The 25,800-nt window shown below is 36.8% G+C and overlaps 1 protein-coding gene across 1 annotated transcript; it reads right to left on the reverse strand.

The window, feature by feature from the left end:
• Window positions 1-690: 690 nt before the first annotated feature.
• LOC126762440 (oocyte zinc finger protein XlCOF8.4) lies at window positions 691-25,472 on the reverse strand. The gene is made up of 4 exons (XM_050479172.1): window positions 24,831-25,472; window positions 4,233-4,957; window positions 3,993-4,165; window positions 691-3,917 (listed from the first exon to the last, which is right to left on the reverse strand). The coding sequence occupies exons 2-4, from the start codon at window positions 4,925-4,927 to the stop codon at window positions 3,163-3,165; spliced, it is 1,623 nt and encodes a 540-aa protein (XP_050335129.1). The 5' UTR covers window positions 4,928-4,957; window positions 24,831-25,472; the 3' UTR covers window positions 691-3,162.
• Window positions 25,473-25,800: the final 328 nt, after the last annotated feature.

Genomic DNA, 25,800 nt, shown 5'->3' on the forward strand with positions numbered 1-25,800 from the left:
TACGTTGCATGAAATACTGTACTGTTGCTTAAAAAATCTTTCAAAAAATCGCAGGTGAGCATTACACAGTCGCAAAAAAATATATACTTATATATATTTCTATTTAAAATAAATTCACTATTTTATTTTAGGAAGTTTGTGCAATGATATAGAACATCCGTGAAGGAGAGAGCGGTAGAGTTTGGAGACAATTCCTCCCGGGCTCAGAGTTCTCAGTTCTGTTTTGCAGATTTTTTGCCACAACAAGTCACTAGAATCACACCCAGGTCACGGTTTCCTCTCTACGAATCTGAAGAGCATACATACATTGTGACAAGCAAGTACTTGGAAATTATATTTTAAATTCCCCGAGTAAATGATAATGAAAAAAAATATTTTGCTAACTTGGTAGGACTGTCGAGAGATCGTTGAAGACATGCCTCGTTTTGGACGACATTCCACCTTTTTAACTTTTTATTAAAAAAGTGAAGGATATGGTGCTTGAAAATCATCAGGCAAGTATTAAAAAGATGGCAACAGTGCTCGACATCTCTCGCAAGTCTGTTCGAATAATTTTGGTAAATATTTTTGGTATGAAACGCGTTCTTGCTCGACTCGTCCCGATAAAGCTGAAATTTTTTTCAAAAAGAGTACCGTAAACAGATCTCTATAGGCATCCTTTGATTGTGCGAATTTCGATCCCACATAATACCCGATGAGGCATGGGCTTATGAGTTTGACATGCAAACAAATCAACAATTATTGGAATGGAGGGAAAAAAGGTCAGCCCAAACCAAAAAAACCACGCCAAAGCCGCTCAAAAATCAAGGTGACGATCATTAATTTTTCGATATTCCTGTTTTGGTGCATCAAGAATATGTTCCGGAGGACAGACGGTCAATAAGAAGTTCTATTTGGCCGTTTTAAGGCGTTTGCTTGAGAATATCCGTCGAAAGCTGCCGGAATTGTGGAAAAAAAATTATGAATTTTACACGATGATAATGCACCATCTCATCGAGCCATGATTGTGAAAGATTTTAAAGCCAAAACACCATGAATACCATCGATCAACCTCCGTATTCACCAGATTTGGCTTCGTACGATTTTTTCTTATTCCCCAAACTGAAATTGCCGCTCCGTGGAATGCGTTTTCAGTCGATCGAGGAGATAAAATAAAATTCGCTGAAGGAGCTGAAGGCCATTTCAGAAAGTGCTTATGAAAAGTGTTTCGAGGACTGGAAAAAGTCCCCCGGGGACTTTTTGAAGGCTACAAACAAAATAAATATTGATGAATAATTAAAAATTTGGGTTTTATTTGCAACTTCCGCGTACTTTCTTGTCACAATGAAAATAAATAAATTTGTAGAATATTGGGAACAGCGCAGTTGCAGCACAAAGTTGCATTTCGCTTTTTGCCAAATATGTAATTTTATTTATTTTAGGTTAGGGATTCTTGGTGTTCGTTAGGTTTTCAGACGATAATAAATTCTTTTAGTTATAATTATTATCTTATTGTTTGAACAATTTATGCATAAAAATTAATTTTGATTATTTGAGTATATTGACCGTTTGTTAACTAGTAAATATTTATATTAAAATATTATTTTCTTGCCGCGGTTTTGAGTTTCAGTGTAAGAAAATTGGTTTGCGCTTTGTTCACCATTCAAACAGCGTAATATTTTTAACGGTAAATACACATTTTAAGTCACTGTGTTAATAATCTTATGATTAAATATATACAAAAGGATTCTTAAACTAACCGCACATATACAATTTTACGTCTATGAATTCCAATATATATGATACTTTTTTGTTTATTTTTTTGTAAAATAATATATTTATAGTATTAAACAATTTGAGTGATTTTTTTGTATTACAAGTGCTGCCACTTTGTTTGCTTATGGCGTAGTTTGTAATGAGCTAAGACTAATCTTTTTATAATTATCACAATCAGTTTTCTTCAGTGTTCTACTAAACTACAAGTGTATATATTTTTCAGTTAAACCATTTTTTTAACATATTTGTTTCTTGATTTATATTGTGTTTAGTCCAATAAGTATCGCCATTTCCAATGCTTACAAAGTTCTAAGCAACAATTGAAGGAGGTCATGGGGAACTCTTCGCGTTCAGCAAGGTCCACCTTTTAGTGGTTGTAGGTAAGGTGAACCTTGCTAATCTAAGATTTCAAAATCAATTTTTAAAATCTTTTAAATTTTTACGATAATTTAGTCAGTTAATTAAAGAGGACTTCAACAAATTCTATAACTTTGTGGGACTCTTTCAAAGTTCTTATTCGACTTAATTTACGTTCTCTTCATTATGGGGTTACATAGGTTTACTAATTTAAAAAAAAACGCTGTTTTTATTGTATTATTAAATTTTACAATACCTCTAGAATATTGTCCTAATTTTCAATTGTCCTTGAGAACTTTTACGCTCGAGGCTAGTGTCGTCTTGAAACGCGTTTTTCTTGAAAGCGTATTTTTGAAGTTGATTGGCAAGATTTCTCGAGGACTACTTAACCGATCTACATGAAATTTTGCATAGGTCTTTGAGATACAATTCTTAAAGACTTGGACGAAAAATGTCTGCCAAAAATCCAATTTTCAGTTTCTTTCTTTCGTCCAAGTTCTAAGTTAAGATTTTAACTAAAACAAGTATTTTTTTCACTTTAGATGATCCTGTAAGGGTTATCTCACCAACGCGGGCGCATCTTTTTTCCGAGGGGTCACCAGAAATGGCGTCACAATGGCCGAATTTAAAATATTTTTTTTCCAAAAATTTAAGAACCTCTTTGCTAATAGTGTATGTTTGTATACGTAGCAATAAAAAAACTAACAAAATGTTTCAGTTTTTATATGAGAAAAAACTGTTGATAAAAGGCTGTTTTTACCCGAGGATACCCATGTAACCCCTCATACCTGGTTGTTGCATTATGAGCATCTTGCTTAGAACTTTGTTAGCAATTGACGGCGAGCGCGATACATTCCATAAAATACGAAATTTACTTTTTTTATCAAAATCAATCCGTAACATTCACGTCTTTTCTATGTAATATTTTAACCTCTGAATCTGGCCACATCCGTAGTGGAGCTCCAGAGTTTTCATACATACCAACAGTCTAACTTTTTCAAATTTGTCATTGTCTTTTTGAACTATTTTCAACGTTTACGTGCCTCTTCACTAAGCCAAGATTGCATAATTGCCGGTCAACTCAAAAGGGCTGGTCTTTGTCGAATGTGTAAAATTATTTTTTGGCGAAAAGTCAACCGGTTGATCTTGTACCTGTTGTGGAGGCTCATTACCCGCATTACAATATTGTAAGGGCATGTGCGTGGCCGCATTAGCAATGCCAATGGGTCCGATAGCATGGTCGCGGTAGACAATATCACTTGGTGTTGCCGTCTGTATGACGCTGATGCGCTTAAAACGCTCATACTCTTCCTGAGACATGGGGCTTGTCAGCATTGTATATGACTTTTCCTGCGCCACATTCGTCTTCATCGTGCAGTTGTTGTCGGTTAGCGTCAAAATGGTGGTGATTTCAAGTGGCTTGTGGATGGTTTCGGGCAGAATTTCACCACAGATGAGTGTGCCGGCTTGACGTCGATCCTTTTCTTTTTGCAATAGTTTTGTGGCTAACGTGGACTTAGCAGTGTCCGTCAACGAGTGCGTATTCAGGCTTTTAACGGTAGGGGCGTTCGTCGCATTTGCTGCATTTCTGATTGTGCGCGCTTCACCGCGTTCGCCGTTACGTTGATGGTTTTTCATACACGAAGATTCCTCGTGTTTGTACAGATAGGACTTTAGTGCAAACGCCTTGCCACAGCGGGCGCAGGTGTGTGGCTTCGTATTCGAATGGGTTTGTATGTGAGCGCGCAGATTGGATTTATCCGCGAAAGCTTTGTTGCAAACGCTGCACTTGAAGGGTTTCTCACCTAATTGATTGAAGAGAGCACGTTGTTGATTAGTAGACAGTCGTTTCTAGATATTTACGTGTCTTCAAGACTTACCGGTATGGGTCCGTATGTGACCTTGTAACAGCCACGGGCGTGAAAAGCATTTACCGCAGTACTGACATTCGCAACCCTGGTTGTGTGTGCGCACATGCATGCTGAAGGCGGGCATTGAGACGTAGACCTTCTCACAGTACGGACATCGTCGCGCCTTCTTGTCCATGATTGACCTTTACGGCAGAATATTCGTAAATTCAATTACACCATTATTTGGTTGTAAAAAATATTTTGTAATACCTGTGTGTTTGTCGATGCCTTGCCAAGTTGGACGATGTCGAGTACTTCTTGCCGCATTCCGGACATATGTGTTCATCGTCGAGTAAATTAACGCTACGGGCACTGCTGTCGGCACCATCGCTCAACTTGCTGCCCTCTGAGTTGCTCGAATTACTTGAGGAGCCCATGAAATGTTCGTCACTACTACAGCTAGGCAAGCTGCTGCACGAGTGCTCATCGTATCGTGAGTGATCGGAAATTGTAGAGCGACGCAACTTCTTCCGATCAAATACCTTGTGGCTGTAGTAGTTGGAATCATCATCGGAGGACGAATAGAATGCGGTCCGTGGCACTGTTAATGAGGAATTACAACTATGATGATCCGTTTGGTTATTCTGAAACTCTGTGTTGTCGTAACGTTGGTTTTTGGCACTGAACTCTTGGTTTGTGTGCCACAAGCCATTACCGGAGTCAGTGTTTACGCTGGTGAAAGGTTTTGCTATCACACTTGTGGGTTCTGATATTTGAGGAACGTAGGCAGGTTTCGGGGCGGTTGTCTCATCAGCAAGATACTCCAATGCCTTGTGGCGTTTTATGTAGTCTTTAATTTCTGTGATATTAGTTGTGCTAAGTCGTCCGGCAGCCAGCGTGACCTCAGCCAACTGTGTGAGATTGTACAGCTCTTCTGGTATTGCGGTTGCTTGCTCTTTCGTCATTTTGGCCTTATATTTTAATGCGTTTTTGTTCTGAAAATAAATACAACGACATTGATTGAAGTACTTATGGAGTAATATTTGATTAAGTTAGATTATTCAATCTTAAAGTTGTGTAAAATGAAAAGTGAATATGTCTGTGTTGAAATTAAAGAATGTTTAAGTACAGAATTTGCTTAAAAATTAATATTGTTAAAACATTTATAAAATCGGCCCAGTTATTTCTCTTGCCTATATATTTTAATTAAGTATTTCCTTTATTCCTGTTAACTCTATGTCTAATTTAGTGGTCTTACTAAAATTTAATGCAACTTAATGCCAAAAATAGACCTGACCTGGATGATTGGCATGCACGTTTGATTTGACATACCCCAGAGAAATTAATCTAGAAGAGTTTACTCGTATGATCTTGGCGCTTATTTGATCAGACCATTTAATGAGTCGTCAAACTTTGCACGCAATGTGTCCATGTTTAGAATTGAAACATGAGGCGGTGCACCATCTTGGTGGAAATAGTCTCTATCGTCGGCGTCGATTCCATCAAATTCCGGGAAAAAGGTCGAACAGCATGGTGTTATAATGCTCACTAACGACATTTCCTACCTGCATATCGAAAGAAATACGGCCCAATGATGCTGTCATACCAGAATCCACAACAAGCGACCCACTTTTATGGATGCAATTGCGTTTCCTAAACGTATTTGAGTCACCGTAATAGTGTCAATATCGAACAAAGACCTAAAGCAGTGATTCAGTTTTATCGAAAACACACAAAGACGGTCTCGAGATCGTGAAGACATGTGACGTTCTGGACGCCATTCGACCTCTTCAACTGATGAAAATATAAAAATAAAATTAAGAATATGGTGCTTGGAAATCGTCACGCACTTATTAGAGAGATGGCAAAAGAGCTCGTCGTTTCTCATGAGTCCGTTCGTTCGTTTTTGTGTATGAAACGCGTTCTTGCTCGACTCGTCCCAATAAATATAATTTTTTTTAAAGAGAGTACCGTAAACAGGTCTCTTTAGATGTGCTTGATCGTGCGAATTTCGATCCCACATTGATGGAAAGCAATAAACTGTCGATGAGACAGAGATTAATGAGTTTGACATGCAAACATGTCAACAATCATCGGAATAGAGTGAATAAAAACGAGTCGAAAACAAAAAACAACATCGGGTGTAAAAATAAAGGGGGAAAAGCGAGCAACAAGCGAAACAAAAAAAAAAAAAAAATACGCAAAAGCCGCTCAAAAATCAAGGTGGCGCTCATTGTTTTTTCGATATTCGTGGCTTGGAGCATCATGAATTTGTTTCGGAGGGACAGACGGTCAATAAGGAGTTCTATTTGGCCGTAATTAAGCGTTTGCTTGAGAACATCTGTCGAAAATGGCCAAAAATTGTGGAAGTAAATTCATGGTTTTTGCACGATGATAATGGACCATCATATCGGGCCACGTATGTGAACGAATTTAAAGCAAAAACGCATTGAATACAATCGATCAACCACCGTATTCACCATATTTGGCTTCGTGTGATTTTTTGTTGTTCCCCAAACTGAAATTGTCGCTCCGTGGAACCCGGTCTCAGTAGATCGAAGAGATAAAGTAAAAAGCTGAAGGCCATCCCAAAGAGTGCTTATGATAAGTGTTTTGTCTGGAAAATCGTTAGCATAAGCTTATTATATACTCGTATATGGGGATTATTTTGAAGACGACTTGTAATTTATTTTGTAATTTCCGGGACCTTTTTTGTCATAATGAATATGTCTATATTTATTCTTACGAATAGACTCTCTGGTAGAAGTAAATACAATGGAATTGTGAATCCTGTAAATCCGTTGAGCCTTTCTGTTTTTATACCTGCCTATAGAAAATTGCATTTTTTTCGACATTGAAGAATAATAAATATCGAATAAACATTAAAATGTCAGTTCTGGTTTTCTTGAGCAAAAATATGTATAATTTCAATAATTTTTGTTTACTCGTATCAACTTGAGCATTTAGGACGATATTCTTGAGATGTTATAGAATTAAAGAAGACGACAAGAAATCGATTTTTGGAAGCCGTGATAGCTATAGTATAACGCCTAAAATGAAGATGAGGAAAAGTATATACTTACATACATATGTATGTACATACATTAGGGTGTTTGTTTTTTTTGAACTATTAATTTTTTTCAGTCCCCTCACGAAATTTCCTTGGAAACCTAAAAAAAACCCTGAAAATTTTAAAATTAAATTCTGGAACTGAGGCCTGTAAAAAATTTTCCATAGAAAATACACTACAAAGTTTTCATCTTTAAATTTTTTTTAGGGCATTGCTTTGACTTTGCGCATATTTTCCAGAATTGTTTACTCTACAAAAGTAAGTGCAACAAAATTGTAACTCACAAAAAATTTCGTATTTTTTTGTATATATCTCGTAAATGACAGGAGCTATAGAATAGATGCACATGACAAACTTGTAGGAAATTTTATTTGCTACAAAAAAGGTCCGAGTCAAAATCGCTATCATTAATACTTCTGGAGATATTCGACTTTTTAAGTAAGACTATATAGAATTTTTATAGATGGTATGTAATAAAAAATCTATGCAAATTGCATACAGCTCGCAAATAAAATTTCCTACAAATTTGTCATTTAAATTTTTCTATAGCTCTTGTCATTTACGAGATAAATACAAAAAAATGCGAGTTTCATGGAAAAATCAGGTTTAGAGCCCCGTACTACCTCGCCGGTGTGAGTTACGACTTTGTTGCACTGAGCACTTTTGTAGTGTAAGCAATTCTGAGAAATATGCGCCTAAAGTCAAAGCGATGCCATAAAATACCTCTGATCTGTAGGAATTTAAAGAAACTCACGATTGTAGTATATTTTCTATGGAAAATGCTTACAGGCCCTGGTCCAGTTTTTAATGTTAATATTAAGGGCTAAAATTTTCAGGGAATTTTTTTTAGGGTATTTCCAAGGAAATTTCGTGAGGGGACTGAAAAAATTAATAGTTCAAAGAAAAAAAAAACACCCTAATGTACATACATATTTTTTCAAGTATTGTCTCATATCAGTCATATTTTGCCATACGAAGATATGTATGTATGTATGCCTATAGATATCTTCTTGAAATATATAATTGAGTCTTTATAAACTTATATACTTTAACACACATACATATGTACCATATGTATGTGTTTTGTGTTTACATATGTATGTATGTACATTATAATCCAATAAAGCCGCGCAAGCCATAATTACTATTTTTATGTTGCAGAAAATGTGTTTTGCCCGTTTATCGTTTGCGGAAATGCTCATAAAAGTTAGTATGTGGATCAATTCCAACTACAAATCAGATGGAAATTTTCATTTGCCACAAATATATGTACGTATCTTTCAGCAACAATAACATATTATTTTTTAGGAAAACATTCACACACCACATGAGGTCTCTGTGAGGGTATACGGAATGAGTGGCCAAAAGCGAATCCATTTGAATTTCACAATGTACTTAGCTGAATGCACACACTTGCATACATGTATGTATGTATATACTTAAGCGTGATCGACCTAAACCACTTGTACATGGACCCCCTTAAAGACTTCATATATGATCATAATTAATATTGTTGTTTTTTTTGGCACAAGGCTCTAAACCCCGACCACAGCCACATCGTAACTAAAGGAGTACTTCTATATATGCATCTTTTTATATTTACATGTAAATTTGACCAGTAGTGATCGCCACTTTGCCACTTGGTCCACTGCACGCTGCTCCTCTCACTGCCACACCAAACCCACTGCCAAATTGCTAAGTAGCGAATTTTGTTTTTGTGCGCAATCAAAAATTCGCAAGAAGCGCATGACGCAGCCAACTCGGTTCAGCTGTTCTTCCGACGCTGTAGCTGTGGCTATAATGCCACGAGATAGGTGAAACAACCTGCTAAATACGAAAAGTGCGTCATTTTTCTTTAGACGCCCATAATTTAATGAGTTGAATTGGGGCCAAATCGCCGAGAAGACGGCAACGAAAAAAAAAACTGTTCAACCCTGCGCGCGACAAGACGGCAATAGACGAAACATGTGCAGGGGGCGGCTGGGCCGGGCGACTGGTCGGTTCGGCGAAACGACGAGTGTGGGAAAAACCAAAACATACGCTTATCCACACTTCGCACATTCATAAATACATACATACGTATATTTGTGTATCTTCGTGCACTCAAGCCAATTTAATGCTTATAAACAACGCACAATTAATTATAAAGATCTGTGGTCACTTTGCTGATGGTTGGAATTCACATATAGACGATTCGTGGAAATTTCACTTCCGACACATTTCTTCAAAATGGAAGGTGTTTTAATTTATTTATTATTTTTTTCTTGTTGTTTATAGTAGGAAGGTGTGCTATTTTTTATGTTGAAACATATTTCAGTATATGTATGTATACAGTATATGTGTGTGTATTAGAAATGAAAATTTGAGACGCAAAGATAATTTTATCGTTTATAATTAGCGCATATTTTTTTTTAGATTTTCAAAAATATATTTAAATTAAAATAAATCTTGGCATAGATCGAAGTGATTTAAGAGTTATTTCCAGTGAACTTTCAGTATTCGAGGATTGTCTTTCATATTTCGGGATTAGAGAACAAAATCAAATATTAATCATCGAAAATCGTTTAATTGTTTTTCAAAATATTACCGATTAAGATCTATAGTATATAGACTGTTGCAAGCGTTTGAACTAGTTGTCGAAGCACTTGTGCCAGTTTGTTTGAGGTATCTCTAAAAGATGCGTTCTGAACGCAACAACCGCCTCTTCAGGTGGCGAAAAACGTTTATCTCTTGTTTTATTTTTTACGCACAGACACAAAAACAAGTCTTTCGGTGCCAAGTCAGGACTATACAGTGGATGACTCATCAAAGCGATGTTTTGAGTGCTCAAAAAGTACAGTTGTTTCAGTCGTTGTGTGAGAGTTCGTGATTTCCAGGTGATCTGTGGTTGGTTTTCCCGATATCTTGAAAGACAACTGACAAACAAATGGTTGTGTCTCACTCAGAATTTACTGTTCTGCGTTGTTCTAGAGTATGGTTGCGAAATATCCAGTATTTCCAAACACAGGGAATGTGCGAACAGCTTTTGTTGAATTCGGCTCATCCTGGAACACTCATATAGTCAACTACTGCTTACTTTCGGGCTCATACACGTAAATCCACGATTCATCAACTGTCATGATGTCATAGACATGTTTCGAAGCACCTCTATCTATATTTTGTTAACATTTATCTCGAACAAGCGATACCAGCCTTTTCTGAGCGATAAACAAATTGTTATGTGGTATCCAACGTGAAAACATTTTTTGTTTTTAGTAAAATCCTCAATCAATATTTAATGTATGCTGGTTCCACTAATACCTACATTTGTCTGAATCTCATGACCTATCGTGACGATCTTACAAAATCAGTTCAATAATTATCATCTTTAGAAAATGACGTAAAAATTTGGAAAACGGTACCTTGAAGCTATGAAACAAAAGTGCACCGTATGGGATCCGATGGCAAACTATTTCTCTATGCACCACAAAAACCGTTAAACACGTGGGTAGGAAGATGGTCTTGTGGTATGGTGTAGGGACGTTGGTCAGGACAGCTAATACAATGAACGAATTTTTATACCTCAACATTCACATGAGTACTATGGAAATATTCGCGTTTGAACGATGTGTTAAAAACTTGTGAGACGAAAGAGTAATTAGTTCGTGTATATAAAGACAGACGGGTGGATCCAAGTAGAGGTACTTTTTTCAATATCCTTTTTTTGACAGATCACGCGTGAGTCGTGTCAAGCTGTTTTGTTATTTTTGTTCAGTATTGTTTGGCATTTCATCATGGAAAGACTTACGCCTGAACAACGTTTACAAATCGTTCAACTTTATTACGAAAATCCACGTTGTGTAAAGAATAAAGAACAGGAAGGATAATATTCGGCAGACTAAACAACGTCCAACACGTAGTGAAGAAAATAATAGCAGCCATAGCTGAGAGTGTACATGCACGAAGACCGCGGATAGTCGATTCGGCGCCGTTAGCAGCAACTCGGACTGACGTATGGAACGGCTTGGCGAATCTTACGTGAAGACCTAATATTGAAAGCATTAAAATACAGCTAATGAAAGAACTGAAACCGCTCGACCTTACCAAGCGACATCGCTTCATTCTGTGTGTTCTTGAAAAGTTCCAACAAGATACCACGTTTTCGAGTCAAATTTTGTTCAGCGGTGAGACACATTTCTGGTTTAATGGGTAAGTAAGCAAGCAAAATCGCATTCAACATGAAGAGCAACCTGAAGAGATTCAAGAGCTGCCATTTCATCCAGAAAAAACAACGATTTGGTGTGGTTTGTGGGCGGGTGGAATCATCGGTCCATATTTCTTCAAAAATGATGCCGGTGAGAACGAATCGCCAATGACGACCGTTATCTCGCCATGATACCCGACTATTTGAAGCCAGAAATTGAAGCTCGTGACATCGGCGACATTTGGTCTCAACAAGACGGCGCCACATCCCACACATCGCTTCAATCAATGGATTTATTGAGAGAACAGTTCTGTGAGCAGATAATTTTACGTTTTGGGCCGGTCGTTTGGCCACCATGATCGTGTGATATCACACGGTTAGACTTTCGCCTGAGGGGATATGCGAACGATTCCGCTTTGATTCAGGCCTTGGAGCAAAACATCACGCATGTCATACGCCAGTTACCTGTCGAAATGTTCAAACGAGTCATCGAAAATCGGACTCAACGGATGGACTACCTAAGCCATTTGAAAGTGAAAATCTTAAGAAATAAATACCAAAGAATGTTCTTTCGAATGATAATAAACATTCCCCATTCAATTTGAAGCTTCTGTGGTTTTTTTCTTTAAAAAAGTAGGGAACCTAGAAATGGATCAGCCTTTATATTTCAGATGTCTATCCGACATTTCCTTTTAGATGTTAAAAACGTGGCACACGTATTATCCCCTATTCACCTAGAAAGTATTACCTCGCCTTTTTATAACAATATTTGTTGGAACAAAAAGCAAAAGTAAGGCCCCCCTAAGTTGCGTTTGCGTTAATAGGCTCAAGTTTTTTTTATTCATTTTTCATTTATTTGTATACACACGAGACACATTTGTGTTGTGTAAGTATGTTTCTTAAAAGCTTTCATACTGCTTCGCATACCTGTTCGATTTTGGAACATACATATTTCTTCTAATTATTTCTGTTATTGTTATTGTTTCTATAATGTTTGTGTACGAATTTTGCTCTTAAGACGCAAACCGGGAAACACACGCGGTACATTCGCTGCCAAATTTTCCTCAGCCACCGCCCCCAACCAGCATTTACGACATACTTATGGTGTGTACACGCGCATATCTCAGCGGTCACGACGACTGCTAGCAACAGCTGACATCTGGGAAATTTCTAAATTACATACGAATATATTCGTACATGTGCGTCTTATATAAATATCGTATAATGTATGGATGGATCTTTGTGACCATGTCCATGTGGCTATATACGCGAATATCGTGGTTGCTGTATAGTTTTTGTTGGAATCCGGTAATCTATTTGATGTCTGCTAGCAATTCACATGTTTCTTTGACAGCAAAATTATTAATTAGATTTGTCATGAAGACGAATTATTAAGCGGACACGCTACAAATGTTTGTATGTGTGTATATATACCTTGTATGTATGTATGTATGTATTAACATAGTGACTTTACGATTTTCTCATTTGGCTTAACCTGACTGATTCTTCAGCGGATGTCTTTTATAGTGGGGAAGGTTATAGATTTGCACGTTTCGCAACATTTCAAGACGAAGACTTTACATTGATTGTTCAGTTTATATGGCAGATATATCCTATTGTAGGCTAATATCGGCGGTTCCGAAAAATGTGCAACTACTTGGTAGAAAAAGAATGGATACAAAATTTCAGATCGATATCACAAAAACTGAGGGTCTTGTTGGCATATATACAGTCGGACGGATGAACGGACGTGGGTAAGTCGATTCAGCGCGACATGTTGATAATTTATTTAGATATTTTATAGGCTCTCCGATGTTTTCTTTATGTTTTCCAAACATCGTGGAAATATAATATAATAAATATAATTGTTGTCAGTGAATTCAAATTAAGGAAAGTTTACCGTATGACGAATGCATTTATAGTCAAACAAACCTTGTAGGGAAACTCGTTCTCGAGGTGCTATTTTTGTATTCAAGTTTTTTAATTTTTTTCGTCTTATCTTGCCAAGCCAAATACTTCTATTAGATACTCTCTATTTCCGGAATTGCTATAGGCGATTCCGAAAAGTAAGCGCTTGCTGGTCATTTCTAAAAGGCGATCTATTTCGAGGTTCCCTACTTTTTTGAAGAAAAAACATTGAAACTTCTAATTTAATGGGGGAAAGCTTTTTATCATTCAAAAGAACGTTCTTTGACATTTAATTTTTGAATACTACTTCTTTCAAATGTTGGCCGCAGCTACTTCTCAGATGGTCCATTCGTTGAGTACAATTTGCGATAACTCGTTCGAGCATTTCGACTGGTAACTGGTCACTGACACGCGTGATCTTTTGCTCCATGGCTTGAATTTGCGCGGGATTGTCAGCATAGACTTTAGATTTTACATAGCCTCACAGGAAACAGTATAATGGCGTAATATCTCACGATCTTGATGGCTTATCGAACGGCCCAAAATTTTAAATTATCTGCTTACCGAAGTGTGCTCTCCATAAATCCATTGGTTGATGTGATGTGTGAGAAGTGGCGTCATTTTGTTGAAACCAAATATGGCCCAGATCCCGAGCTTCAATTTCAGGCATCAAAAAGTCGGTTATCATTGCGCGATAACGGTCGTTCTCACCGGCATCATTTTTGAAGAACTATGGACCGATGATTCCACAAACCACACCAAATGTCGTGCGGCTTCAGTTCTTCCAGAAGCTGTATTTGGTACGCTTTCAATTTAAAATATCGACGTAAAATGCGTTAGGTTTGTCAGTCCGAGTTGCAGCGAACGGAGATGAATCGACTCTCTCCACGGTCTTCATGTACACTCTCAGCTACTGCTGCTATATTTTCTTCACTGCGTGTTGGACGTGGTATATTCCGTCGAATATTATCCAATAATGAATGGTGGGTTTCAAGATGGATGATGGTGTAGCGAATACTCGTACCTCTCAGTAGGCCTATTATGTTAAGCATTAGTTGAACGAAGCGTGCGACACATATTCATTACGGAACGTGGATCGTAATAAAGTTGAAGGATTTGTAAACGTTGTTCAGGCGTAAGTCTTTCCACTATGAAATGCCAAAGAATACTGAACAGAAATAATATGACAGCTTGGCACGACTCACGTGTGATCTGTCAAAACAAGGCTGTTGAAAAAAGTACCTCTACTTGGATTACCCGTTATATAAGTATACTTTATAGGGTCTCTGCCCTTTGTTTGGTGTCGCAAACTATGTTCAAGGTATAAAAATTCAAAGCTAGTGAAATTTCCTACTGGGTATGTACTTAAATATGTGAGTTTGTGAAAGAATTTACTAAACATGTATACGTACATACATATGTATGTATGTATGTAATTATGGAAGAAAGCTTGATCAAAACTAGGAAGTGCCATTTGAAAATTTTCCAACACATTAAACATACATACATAGTATTTACAATTAAATACATATAATGTATAAATGTTTATATGTTTTGCAGAATTAAAAATTGTTATATTAATTAAATTGCTTCTGGGAAATTTTCTTTGTTTGATTTGCATTCAACAAGAATATATTTTATTCACGAACACATATGCGAATATACTTACATACATATGCGAATATAAGAATACATACATACATATGTATGTATATTTGAAAATGAAACGGTACTTCTTGGAAAGACTACAACAAAGATTTTAATTGATTTCCGTGCTTTGTTTACTTTTGAGTAGAAAACACCTTCACCATTCTACCATTCTTGCAACTAAATATTATATTGTTTTTGTCTAGTTCTGCTATGTTTAATTGCTTGCTGCAACAAAGCAGTGCAAACAGTGTATGTAATTGCAGGAAAACAAAAACACCAAAACACCGAACTGTTAAGAAAATAGAACGACATAAGTTCAAAATCCTTTTAATGAGCATAAACAAATGCAAATGACTTGCAGGCCACCAGCGCTTGAGACAGCAATAAACACGCCTGCATAACAACAAAAACAGCAACAATAATAATATTTCTTTCGTGCATGCCGTGCTAGCGCTACTGTTTGTTTGTTGCTGGTGGTATTGGCCGATCAGTGGCTTCGTGGCGGTCTATTTTTAGCAATTGTTAATTTACATTTTAGTTCAAACTTGAAAAACATTGAAATCGATTTAAACAGCGCCGCTACCGTTATATGCATATATATGTATGTATGGGCGAATACAAGCGCATGTTTTTCAACACATGTGTGTATGTGTATGTGCTTGTAACAAAAGCGGAGGCACTTGGTCGAACTTAACGACGACGCGGCCACCGTAGGCAATGCGACCGTCTTGGGCCGCCTGGAGCGTTTAATGCGCACAGACTTGAAGACGTTTTACATTTTTATCTATTTAATATTGTACACAAGTGCATACAAATGTGTGTGTATGTATCTATGTACATAAGTATGTGTGTGCATAACCTTTATTGAGCACTATAATCTGGAAGTTGAACCCTGAACGATTTGTTTACATAATTTCCGTTATAAACAGAAGTCAGCGCGACTACTGTGTAGTGTTTTATGAAGGAATACATATGTATGTATGTTTTCATTGCCATAATTATCCTTTTTCTTACTTGCCGACATTGACCTCTGCATTGCTTGGGTCTTACTCTTGCTTTGTGAGATGGACTGTATGCGTGTAATTAATTTGTATGCACTGTAGTTGCAAGAGAAGGTGGTAAATAGTAAAATAATTCTTAGAAACTTGGAAGGAAATAATTTCTTGATGATTTAATAGCGTCTTATTCTAACATTTCTTCTACTTTTTTATTGGCGAGGACACCGCTTACGCGGCTATAGCCGAGTTTACAACAGCGCGAGGTGGTTTTCCTCTTTTTATTGAGGACTTTTTTTACGTGGCGGGTCCCAAAACCAGCGCACAATTCTGGGGCTCGCCTTCAAACGAATGTTTTTTGGATATCTAGAGGATACTTGTTCTAGGACCGGAAGTGGTGAACTGCTTGAACTGCTCGTTTCTGTGCACTACCAAGTGAATGGCGCTCGGAGAACTTTCCTCACTTGCGTGAACTCCCTCCTCCTTCTAAAACTTCTCTTTTATAAAAATCACGTATCCTCTATCAGAAGTCATGTGTGTGTTACTTTCGAAGAACAAATCTCACAAACTAATTGGCTCGTCCGAACTAAATTTGTCAATAGAATTTGATGTGTTTATTTTGTTCCAAAGTTCTGAAGTTTTAAAACAAATCAACAAAACCCAAGGCGATATTCGACCACAGAGATTAAACGTTGATGAGACTATAAAATTGATTGTGGTCGAGGAGGAGACGGTTAGATAATTGCACGTTATTGCGAACTGTCCGATGTATTCGGACATTTAGGAAATGATAGGGGTATGAGGGTTTAGCTGGACTGACAGACCATTTGATAACAATAGACCTACCGGTCGGGTGATTTACGAGTACATCTGGGACTGTGCGTTTGTTGAGGGTAATCCAGAGTTCGGATTTTGTCTGGGTTTCTAAATTACTGGACATGGGCACCTATCTGACATGTCGGGGTACTTGTGTTGGATGCGTTTAGAGGATTGGTTGCACGTTATTGATGTACTAGGGCAGTAGGGATCTCAGGGTATGGGGGATTAGCTGGGCTAACGGATGATTTGATGTTAGTAGTGAGGTCTAAGCGGGGACTTAATTCGCAGGGGCCCGTGAAGTTCGCTTCACACTGCTCATTCGGCATGGTCCTTTAGGGAGTATCGAGCATTGCAACCGGGTGCCGACCCAAGATGGGCCTCTAACCCTGCCAAGGTGGTTAGTGTGTCCATTCCGTACTACCGATTGGTAGTGAAAAAAAACTTGACATTTTCAGAATGCTGAGCAACGCAATGATTGAGTTAAGAGTTCGTTGAAGGCATGCCTGTTCTGAACAAAATTCGAGCTCTTCAGCTGATGGAAATATTTTGGTGATTACCATCGATCAACCAGCGTATCCCCCTCACTGAAATTGCTGCTCCGTGGAACCAGTTTTCAGTCGATCGAAGAGATAAAACAAAATTCGATGAAGGAGCTGAAAGCCATCCCAAAAAGTGCTTATGAGAAGTGTTTCGAGGAGGTATATTACATCTGGTGAAAATTACTTTGAAGGCGATAAAATAAATATTGATGAATAGCTAAATATTTTGCGTTTTATTTACGATTTTCTGGTACTATTTTGTCACAATAAAAATTTTAAATTGAGGAATATTCACTCTTGGACTGAAGGAATACAACAATCATTAGCGACTAAATAATGCTAAATTCAAATAAATTCGATTCAAAACATATTTATGCTGAAATAAATTAACCAAAAGTAGTTCAAATAATGCATTATACGCCCTAAAATATGCAACGTCTTTAACTACTTTTAAATGAAATACTTCGAAAGCGTTCAGTGCAAGTGCAGTCATAAAAAATAACACACACGAATACCTTGCTTCGTAATTAGGTAAGATTCGTCACATATTCACATGCGCAAAACCATTAATTATCCGCACAGGTATCAGCATGCAATTGCAGAAACACATACATACACATGTACATCACCAGGGCACACAAACTCGCGTAAACTACAATTGAAATTTCATTTGCGAAAATCCGCTTTCAACGCATTTGGTTAATTATTATGAGTAGAATAATTTACAGAGGCAATCACATTTATCACACTTGACATTGATTGCGGCAACGTAAATGCAGCTGGCTCGTGTATGCCACAACATACACACACGTACACACATAAATATGTAAACACGCGAATCTGTGATGTTATTTAAACGATTTGCTTAAGACTTTTAAAGGAGACATACGATTACTATGATTATTATTTACAATACGAGTACTTTACGCCTTAATTGAGGGGAAAATATAAGCTTTAAGTGAGCCAAATATAAGTCGAAAGGATTCGAGTGCATTAATTTAAATTTCGAAATTTTGTAATCTTTAGTGGAAATTAGAATTTTTTGGATAGTAGAGGGAAAAATCAAAAGACGGAGTACGGAACTTTAATCCGCTTAATCTAACCTACTCCCAACTTATGTCTCTCCCACGGAACCACCGGATTAGGTACTACTTCATGGGGGAGAAGATAACATTTAAGTCCTTCAATTTTACGAGCTGACTGACTTCCAATCTAAGTTTCTTAGTTTTGCCAAAATTAGAGTTCACGCTTCCCTGACAGCTTTCCATTTATCTGAGGACTGACATAAGTATATGTATTGTATGCTTTTTCCTTGTGTTGTAAAAAAAGGGGGCACTAAAAAAATGTGTGTTTAGAGTCTTCTATGCACTCTGGACAATACCGACTAACGTGATGATTAATTTAGAACAAATACTTTTTAAAGCATCCATGGTCACTCATCCAAATGGTGGAAATTTAGGTCCCCATGTCATCTGTCTATCCATGAATGAATGTCTGGGATCAGTCTGTGAGTCTATAGTCCTTTGGATGAGGTTTACCATATTGCCACTGATGCCACATTGTAAGAGTCTTGGTTCTCTCTGCTATTTTCCGCCTTGTAGACGGCTCTAATAGCTCGTATAGTCGCTCGAATTTGTCCCACTGGATATTTATATCTATGTATATAGTATGAATATACAAACATAAACATAAAAAAAAAATACAAAGTTTCTAAATATTAATTTTTTTTTATGCGAAATAATTTATGTTGGAATGTTCAAAATGATGAGACGCATTGATTCCTGTCCGCCGATCGTCAATGCGAAGGACAGCTAAACGACAAATCAGTACAAATTATGATATCGAAGGTAATTACGGTAATCATTTTCAAAGAGGGGCGAGAGCGCGTAGACCATCAACATCAATTGATGATCAAGGCGTCAATAAAAATAAAGGAATTGGTGCTTGAGAATCGGCGATTAACAGTCAGAGATCTTACTGGAATCGTTGGAATATCGAAAAGATCAGTGAAAATATTTTTTAAAGATCATTTGGGCCTAAGAAAAGTGAAACCAGCGTCTCGTTTCTGTGAGACAATGCTTTCCGACTACCAAGATGTCATAAAACGTATTATTACTGCCGAAGAGACTTGGATCTATGCTTACGACTCGGAAACGGTCGATCGGCCGAATATTGTGGCAACGGTGAGCCAAAGCCGAAGAAGCCACGTCAAAGCAGGTCAAAAATCAAGGTTATGTTGACAGTTTTCGTCGATTATCAAGATGTGGTGCACTCCGACTTCCTTCCAACCAGCCAAATCGTGAACAGGAAATACTATTTTAGTGTTATGCATCGTTTGCGTGAAATTATTCGTAAAAAGAGACCAGAATTATGGACCAACAACTCTCGGCTTTTGCACCACGATAATGCACCGCCCCATACTGTATTGATTTTTCGTGAGTTTTTCGCTAAATTTTCTATGAATATCGTGCCGCAACCACCGTACTCGCCTGATTTAGCTCCGTGTGACTTCTGGCTATACAGCAAAACCGCTCCGCTGGAGTCAATTGAAGACATTAAACATGATTCTCTACTCGCATTGAAGGCTATTCCGGAAATTGACTTTAACCACTGTTTCGAGAGTTGGAAAAAACGCTGGCACAAGTGTATTGGGGGCAAGTGATTACTTTGAAGGTGATGACATAGATTTTGAAGAATAAATTAAGAATTTTAAAATTTCCTTTGGGAGCAGTACATCCACCTTGACAGATATTGCCCACTGTAACTACAAACGTAAGTAATTTTCTATACATATCTTGTATTTTTCCTCAAGCCCTCTTATATATTGTATGTACATACTATTTATAATTTCGATATACATACATACATATGTATATTATTGTAGCAATTCTCTTAAATGCTTTGCCATAATCATCTTTTATCAGATAAATTATCTGCAGATGTTTTACAATTGTCATCAGCTGTTGCAATTGCAGATGCAATTTAAATTGGAAATAAGTGTGTGTACTAAATATATACATATATATTTCGCTTATAATGTCCCACTTTTAAATGGTTATACATATGTACATGTGTATGGCTTTGTATTCAAATACAAGAGCTGCATAAATTAGTGTCCTAATTGCTGCCGAAGATAGAATATAGGAAGCAAATTTAAAATTATCGCAACCGCAGCGCTTGCTTAGAAATTTATGAACATTTATTGTACAAGTATATGTAGAATAATAAATGCGAGCACATTTCAAATACTAAGTGAAAAGTCAAACTAACTTAAGATATACATACAAATATACTTATACATATATATTTAAACATTGTGTACATTTGTTGACGTTTATGATTTGCGCTAGAAATTTTGACGTTTCGAAATATTTCAATAATAATGGGAAAAGAAGGAACCCAAATGAGACAATGTTTTAAGAGTGCAGAATAAATTGTATAGTAATGGTTCCTATAAGTACATCTCAGGCATTTGAATGTTAACTATATATAGTATATATTAAATATATGAGTATTGTTTATGTGTGTGATTCTGGAAGTCATTGACCGATTTCAACAATTTTTGGTACCGGTCCTTCTTACATTCAATAAGGATTCATTCATTATATATTCGTTAAATAGATAGAGGTTTTTGCTGTTAAATCTACTAGCGAACTAAATCTACTTATATACATATGTATGTATGTACATATATTCGATATTTTGAGGGTAGTAGTGAAATGAGGATCATTTGGTATCATATACTACATAAGTATTTCTATGTTAGGATTCATTACAATAAAAAACCATACCAAATATTGTTTAAATCATCCGCTAAGTCTTCAATTCAGTTGAAGGAAATGTGTTTCTTTGTTAAATGGGTGAATGTTCACCAATTTTTAAAATATATCCGAAACAATTTTTTTTTATTTTTTTTTTTATTGTATTATTTTGTTGGGTTTTATACAGTTAAAATTTTCAAAAAATGTATTATTTTATGTTGACCTGGTCTTTATACTAACGTGCGAAAAAGTTTTCTGGGAAAAGCTGTTAAAAAAATCGATTTCGTTATTCATTAATTGTTCTCCTTTTTTTGACACCTAAGGCCCCTTTCCGTAGACCAAGTCACATATATTTAAGAATACACACAGAAAATTTCATATCCTTCCGGCGAACATTTTCGAAGTTACACGCAAATTTTAAAAGGTATTTCAGAGTGCTTGGTGGTGCATCCCAAATTTTAAACGCGTTTCTCTCAATCAAAATGGTGTTTTCAAATTCGGTGACCAACATTACTCAAAAACGGCTAAACCGAAAGTCTCAAATTTAATCATAATACATTTAAATATATTTTGTAGTAATTAATCGAAAGATTTTTTCTCACCGACAAATATTTTTTGAGAAGAGCTCCCGAAGATCAGCTGTAGTTCCTTTCGAAATAAATATTTTTACTAATACTAAGTCTTAAAGTTAAAAGATTCCATAATATGTGTATACACATTTTTAAATTTAAAACTTTTCTTAAAAAAAATTGGAAAAATCGTTTTTTGGGTCTACTAACTATATATGTATGTATGTATCTATAAAGACAAGTGAACTGTCAGAAAATGACGTTACAAGGAATGTGGGGGGACTTTGCTATAACTTGGTTGATTTGAAACTATTTCGTAAATAAGAGCATCACCAATTGTAGCCAAAAATAAAGTTGAAGCAGTTCACCCATTTTTATACCCTGAACAGGGTATATTAAGTATGTCACGAAGTTTGTAACACCCAAAAGGAAGCGTCGGAGACTCTATATAGTATATACATATATAAATGATCAGTATGTTGAGATGATTCGATTTAGCCATGTACATACGTCTGTCTGTCTGTTCGTCTGTCTGTCCGTCCGTCTGTCTGTATATATACGAACTAGTCTCTCAGGTTTTAATATATCATTTTGAAATTTTGCAAACGTCATTTTCTCTTCAAGAAACTGCTCATTTGTCGGAACTGCCGATATCGGACCACTAGGTATAACATATAGCTGCCATACAAACTGAATGATCAGAATCAAGTTCTTGTATGGAAAACTTTCACATTTGCCAATGTATCTTCACCAAATTTGGTATAGATTATTTTCTAAGGCAACAATGTAATCTCCGAAGAAATTAGTCAGATCGGTTAACTATAGCATATATGTAGCTACCATACAAACTGAACGATCGGAATCAAGGGCTTGTATGGAAAACTTTCGCATTTGACGTGGTATCTTCACGAAATTTGACATGGATTACTGTAATTACATAATCTCCGAAAAATTGTTCAGAACGGATTACTATAGCATATAGCTTCCATACAAACTGGACACATAGTTAATAAAAGAAATATACCCGTGAAGGGTTAACGTTTTTTCTTTGTTTTTTTTTTTTGGTATTTCGAACTTCAACTCACACTCACAGTTTAATCGGTCTTGCCAACATAAACAAATTTTAAATGATTTTAACTTTGGGATGGCGTCTACCATGATCTATGGTTGTTTAGGAGGACTTAAATATTATGAATACTGAAAACTAATTTTAATCATAAAGTATATTCCTAGGTATAGTAGATTGTACCGACTTCTTATGTTCGAAACACTTCTCACGGTCACTTAAATTTGTTATTAGGGTGTTTCCAAAGAGAAACTGTTTCCTCCACGAGCTCAACAATTTTTTACAAGCTCCTGCAGGTAATCTTGCAAAGTTTTATCAATTGTTTAAAATGGTTATAATAATTTGTCTCGAATGTTTTAATCATGGTAAAAAAGAACAACGTTTACACGTCTTTGAGCTTCGCTCAACTTATGGTCAACAAAATCGGCCTACTGAGCGTACTATTCGCAACACCATCACCCATCTTGAGACTCAGCATTCATTATTGGATAATATTCGACCGAATAGACCACGTCCAGCACGCATCTGAAGAAAATATAGCAGCTGTAGCTGAGAGTGTATACAAAGACTGTGAAGAGTCGATTCGGCGCCGCTCGCAGCAATTCGGATTTGCTATATGGGCTCTTGAAAAATTCAAAGATGATCCAACGTTTTCAAGCCAAATTTTGTTTCAGCGACGGGCCATTTTTGGCTAAATGGGTATGTAAACAAGCAAAATTGTCACATTTGGGACGAAGAGCAACCTGAAGAGATTCAAGAGTTGGCATTTCATCCAGAAAAAACAACATTTAATGTGGTTTGTGGGTCGGTGGAATCATCGGTCCATATTTCTTCAAATATGATGCCGATGTGAAGGTAACCGTCAATGGCGACTGTTATCGCACCATGATAACAGGCTATTTGTTGCCTGAAATTGAAGCTCGTGATATCGGCGACATTTGCTTTCCACAAGACACTGTCTTCTTACACATCGCATCAGCCAATGTATTTATTTATATTAAATAATTTTACGTTTTGGGCTGGTTGATTGGCCACCAAGGTCGTGTGATAACTCAACGTTAGATTTTTTACTGTGAGGTATGTAAAGTCTAAAGTCTATGCGGACAATCCCGTTTCGATTCAGGCCTTGGAGCAAAACATCACGCCTATCATACGCCAGTTACCAGTCGAATTGCTCGAAAGAGTCATCGAAAATTGAACTCAACGGATGGACCATCTGAGACGTAACCGCGGCCAACATTTGAAAGAGATAATATTCAAAAAATAAATGCCAAAGAATGTTCTTTCGAATGGTAATAAACATTCCCCATAAAATTTGAAGTTTCTGTGCTTTTTCTTTAAAATAGTAGGGAAATGGATAAACTTTTAATTTTACACGAAATTTTTTCATAAAGAGAAATAATATTACTGAATTATTGAATGAAATTGTTTAAAACAATTTTTGAAAGCAATTTTAAAGCCAAATTGTCTCTCGTGAAAATTGTAAAGTGGAAACAGATGTCTACGAAAATGAATTCTTGCCAATTTAGCGAATTTACAGTATTGATTTAAAGTGTAAATATTGTATGTGAGCATATGGCCTTTATAATTTAAACGATTTTCGACGCCAGTGCCATCAATCGATATATTTACTATCATATTTCTGTAGTACAAGCTCCTAATTTGACTTGGCATCGGCAGCTTCGAAGCTTATCAAAATCGTTTGGAACATGGGAACACTTTTATGTATATATGTAAGTATATGAATGTTTACATTACTCTGAGATATTATTTAACACACGAGATTTAAATAAAATATATTTTACATAAGTAAGTATAAGCGCTGGCTGAGTGATAGAAGAAACTTTTATAAACGATAAAAACACTTTCTTGGACACAGGCCACTTAATGAGATTTTAATTTGTCGGTATAACTTTATAGCCTTAATGGAATTACGTAAAATTTCTAAATGCATTTATTTAAAATCTTTTTTATGACTATCTGCACGAAAATAGTCCGATTTATGGTCTCTTCAATTCCCACCCTGTGATCACTAATTTCACAACAATTCCTAAAAATCGATGTGCTGAAGGAAATTTTGACCACTACATACATGCATATAAACGTGCCTATACTATGTGTGTGTATGTGCGCATTAGCGTGAAGATTTAGCAAAATATTTATGATAAATATTTACAAATTTAGATATTTACGAATAAAATGTTATGCAAAGCCATATTATTGCCAAATCATCGTCGCGATAAACAGAGTGTTTGTTGTACAAATTAAAACGTAGCAAATTGCTACTCAAAAACGCATAAAGACTTACCTGAAATTTGGAGACAAAATTTTGTCGGAAACTATGCTGCTCGCACGGCGGCGTGATTTTCAAATTCTAGTTTGCGATTTGCGTTCAATATTTCTGCGAAAAGACGCTGCGCACACAGACAGAATTTAGACGGATGATTCAGCGGCGTGGACGGGAAGTGACCAACGCGGCGAAAGTGTGAGACCGCGTGTGCCAAAGCGTTGACACTCCGCGACACCACCAGCACAGCACACGTCTACGAATACCTTTGTCACAATTCGATGTTTTTTAATTAAAAGTTTTCTCTATTTTTTTATATTCAAAAAACAGTTTAGTTCAGTTCAGTTTTGGGGTCTTTTGATTGTTGCTGTAGGTCGAGAAGTTCCACTGAATTATGAAAATCTAAAATCCCCACACACAGGCATTGTCAAGAATTTCGCAATAAACATGCAATGTACATATGTATGTAAGTATGTATGTACTTGTATTCACTACTTCGTCGCACTTTTCTGTGGAAAATATTTTCAACTTTTCACCGGTTTCGCACAAAAGATTGTATTTTTTAATTTATTTGTATTTCGTCTGTTTTTCTTTAGCTCCGTATTGGCCTGATCGCTGTTGGTCGTCGCCTGGTTCGTGGTCTGATTGTGTACACACGTTTAATCACTTGGAAATCTCGAAAAGTACTGAAATGTTTTTGAAAATACCACTTACATTTTTACATCTCGAAAATGTTTCCGACGCGCCCGTCCACCGTTGTGGCTCAGGCTGCAGGGGGATGCTGTTGATGGCGTTGGTGTTGACGCTTAGCTATGCCACGAATGACGGTGGTCGATCGCCGTCGTCGTCGTCGCCGTCGTCGTCGTCTCCGCCTGTGTTGAGCTGTGGCAATTGGCGGTGGTGGTTGCGTGGATGACGGTAACGCCGATCATTGCTAACGATACGGTAGCAGCTGCGCAGCGCACTTAGGATACGAAAAGGCCTCCCTCGT

Source organism: Bactrocera neohumeralis, chromosome 6 (genome assembly GCF_024586455.1).
Source record: "Bactrocera neohumeralis isolate Rockhampton chromosome 6, APGP_CSIRO_Bneo_wtdbg2-racon-allhic-juicebox.fasta_v2, whole genome shotgun sequence".
Classification (NCBI taxonomy): domain Eukaryota; kingdom Metazoa; phylum Arthropoda; class Insecta; order Diptera; family Tephritidae; genus Bactrocera; species Bactrocera neohumeralis.

Coding starts and splice junctions, on each gene's coding strand:
- LOC126762440 (XM_050479172.1), bottom strand. CDS start 4,927: ATGACGAAAGAGCAAGCAACCGCAATACCAGAAGAGCTGTACAATCTC. Junction 4,166..4,232: donor AGGCATCGACAAACACACAG/GTATTACAAAAT, acceptor TCTGCCGTAAAG/GTCAATCATGGACAAGAAGG. Junction 3,918..3,992: donor TCACATACGGACCCATACCG/GTAAGTCTTGAA, acceptor TCAATCAATTAG/GTGAGAAACCCTTCAAGTGC.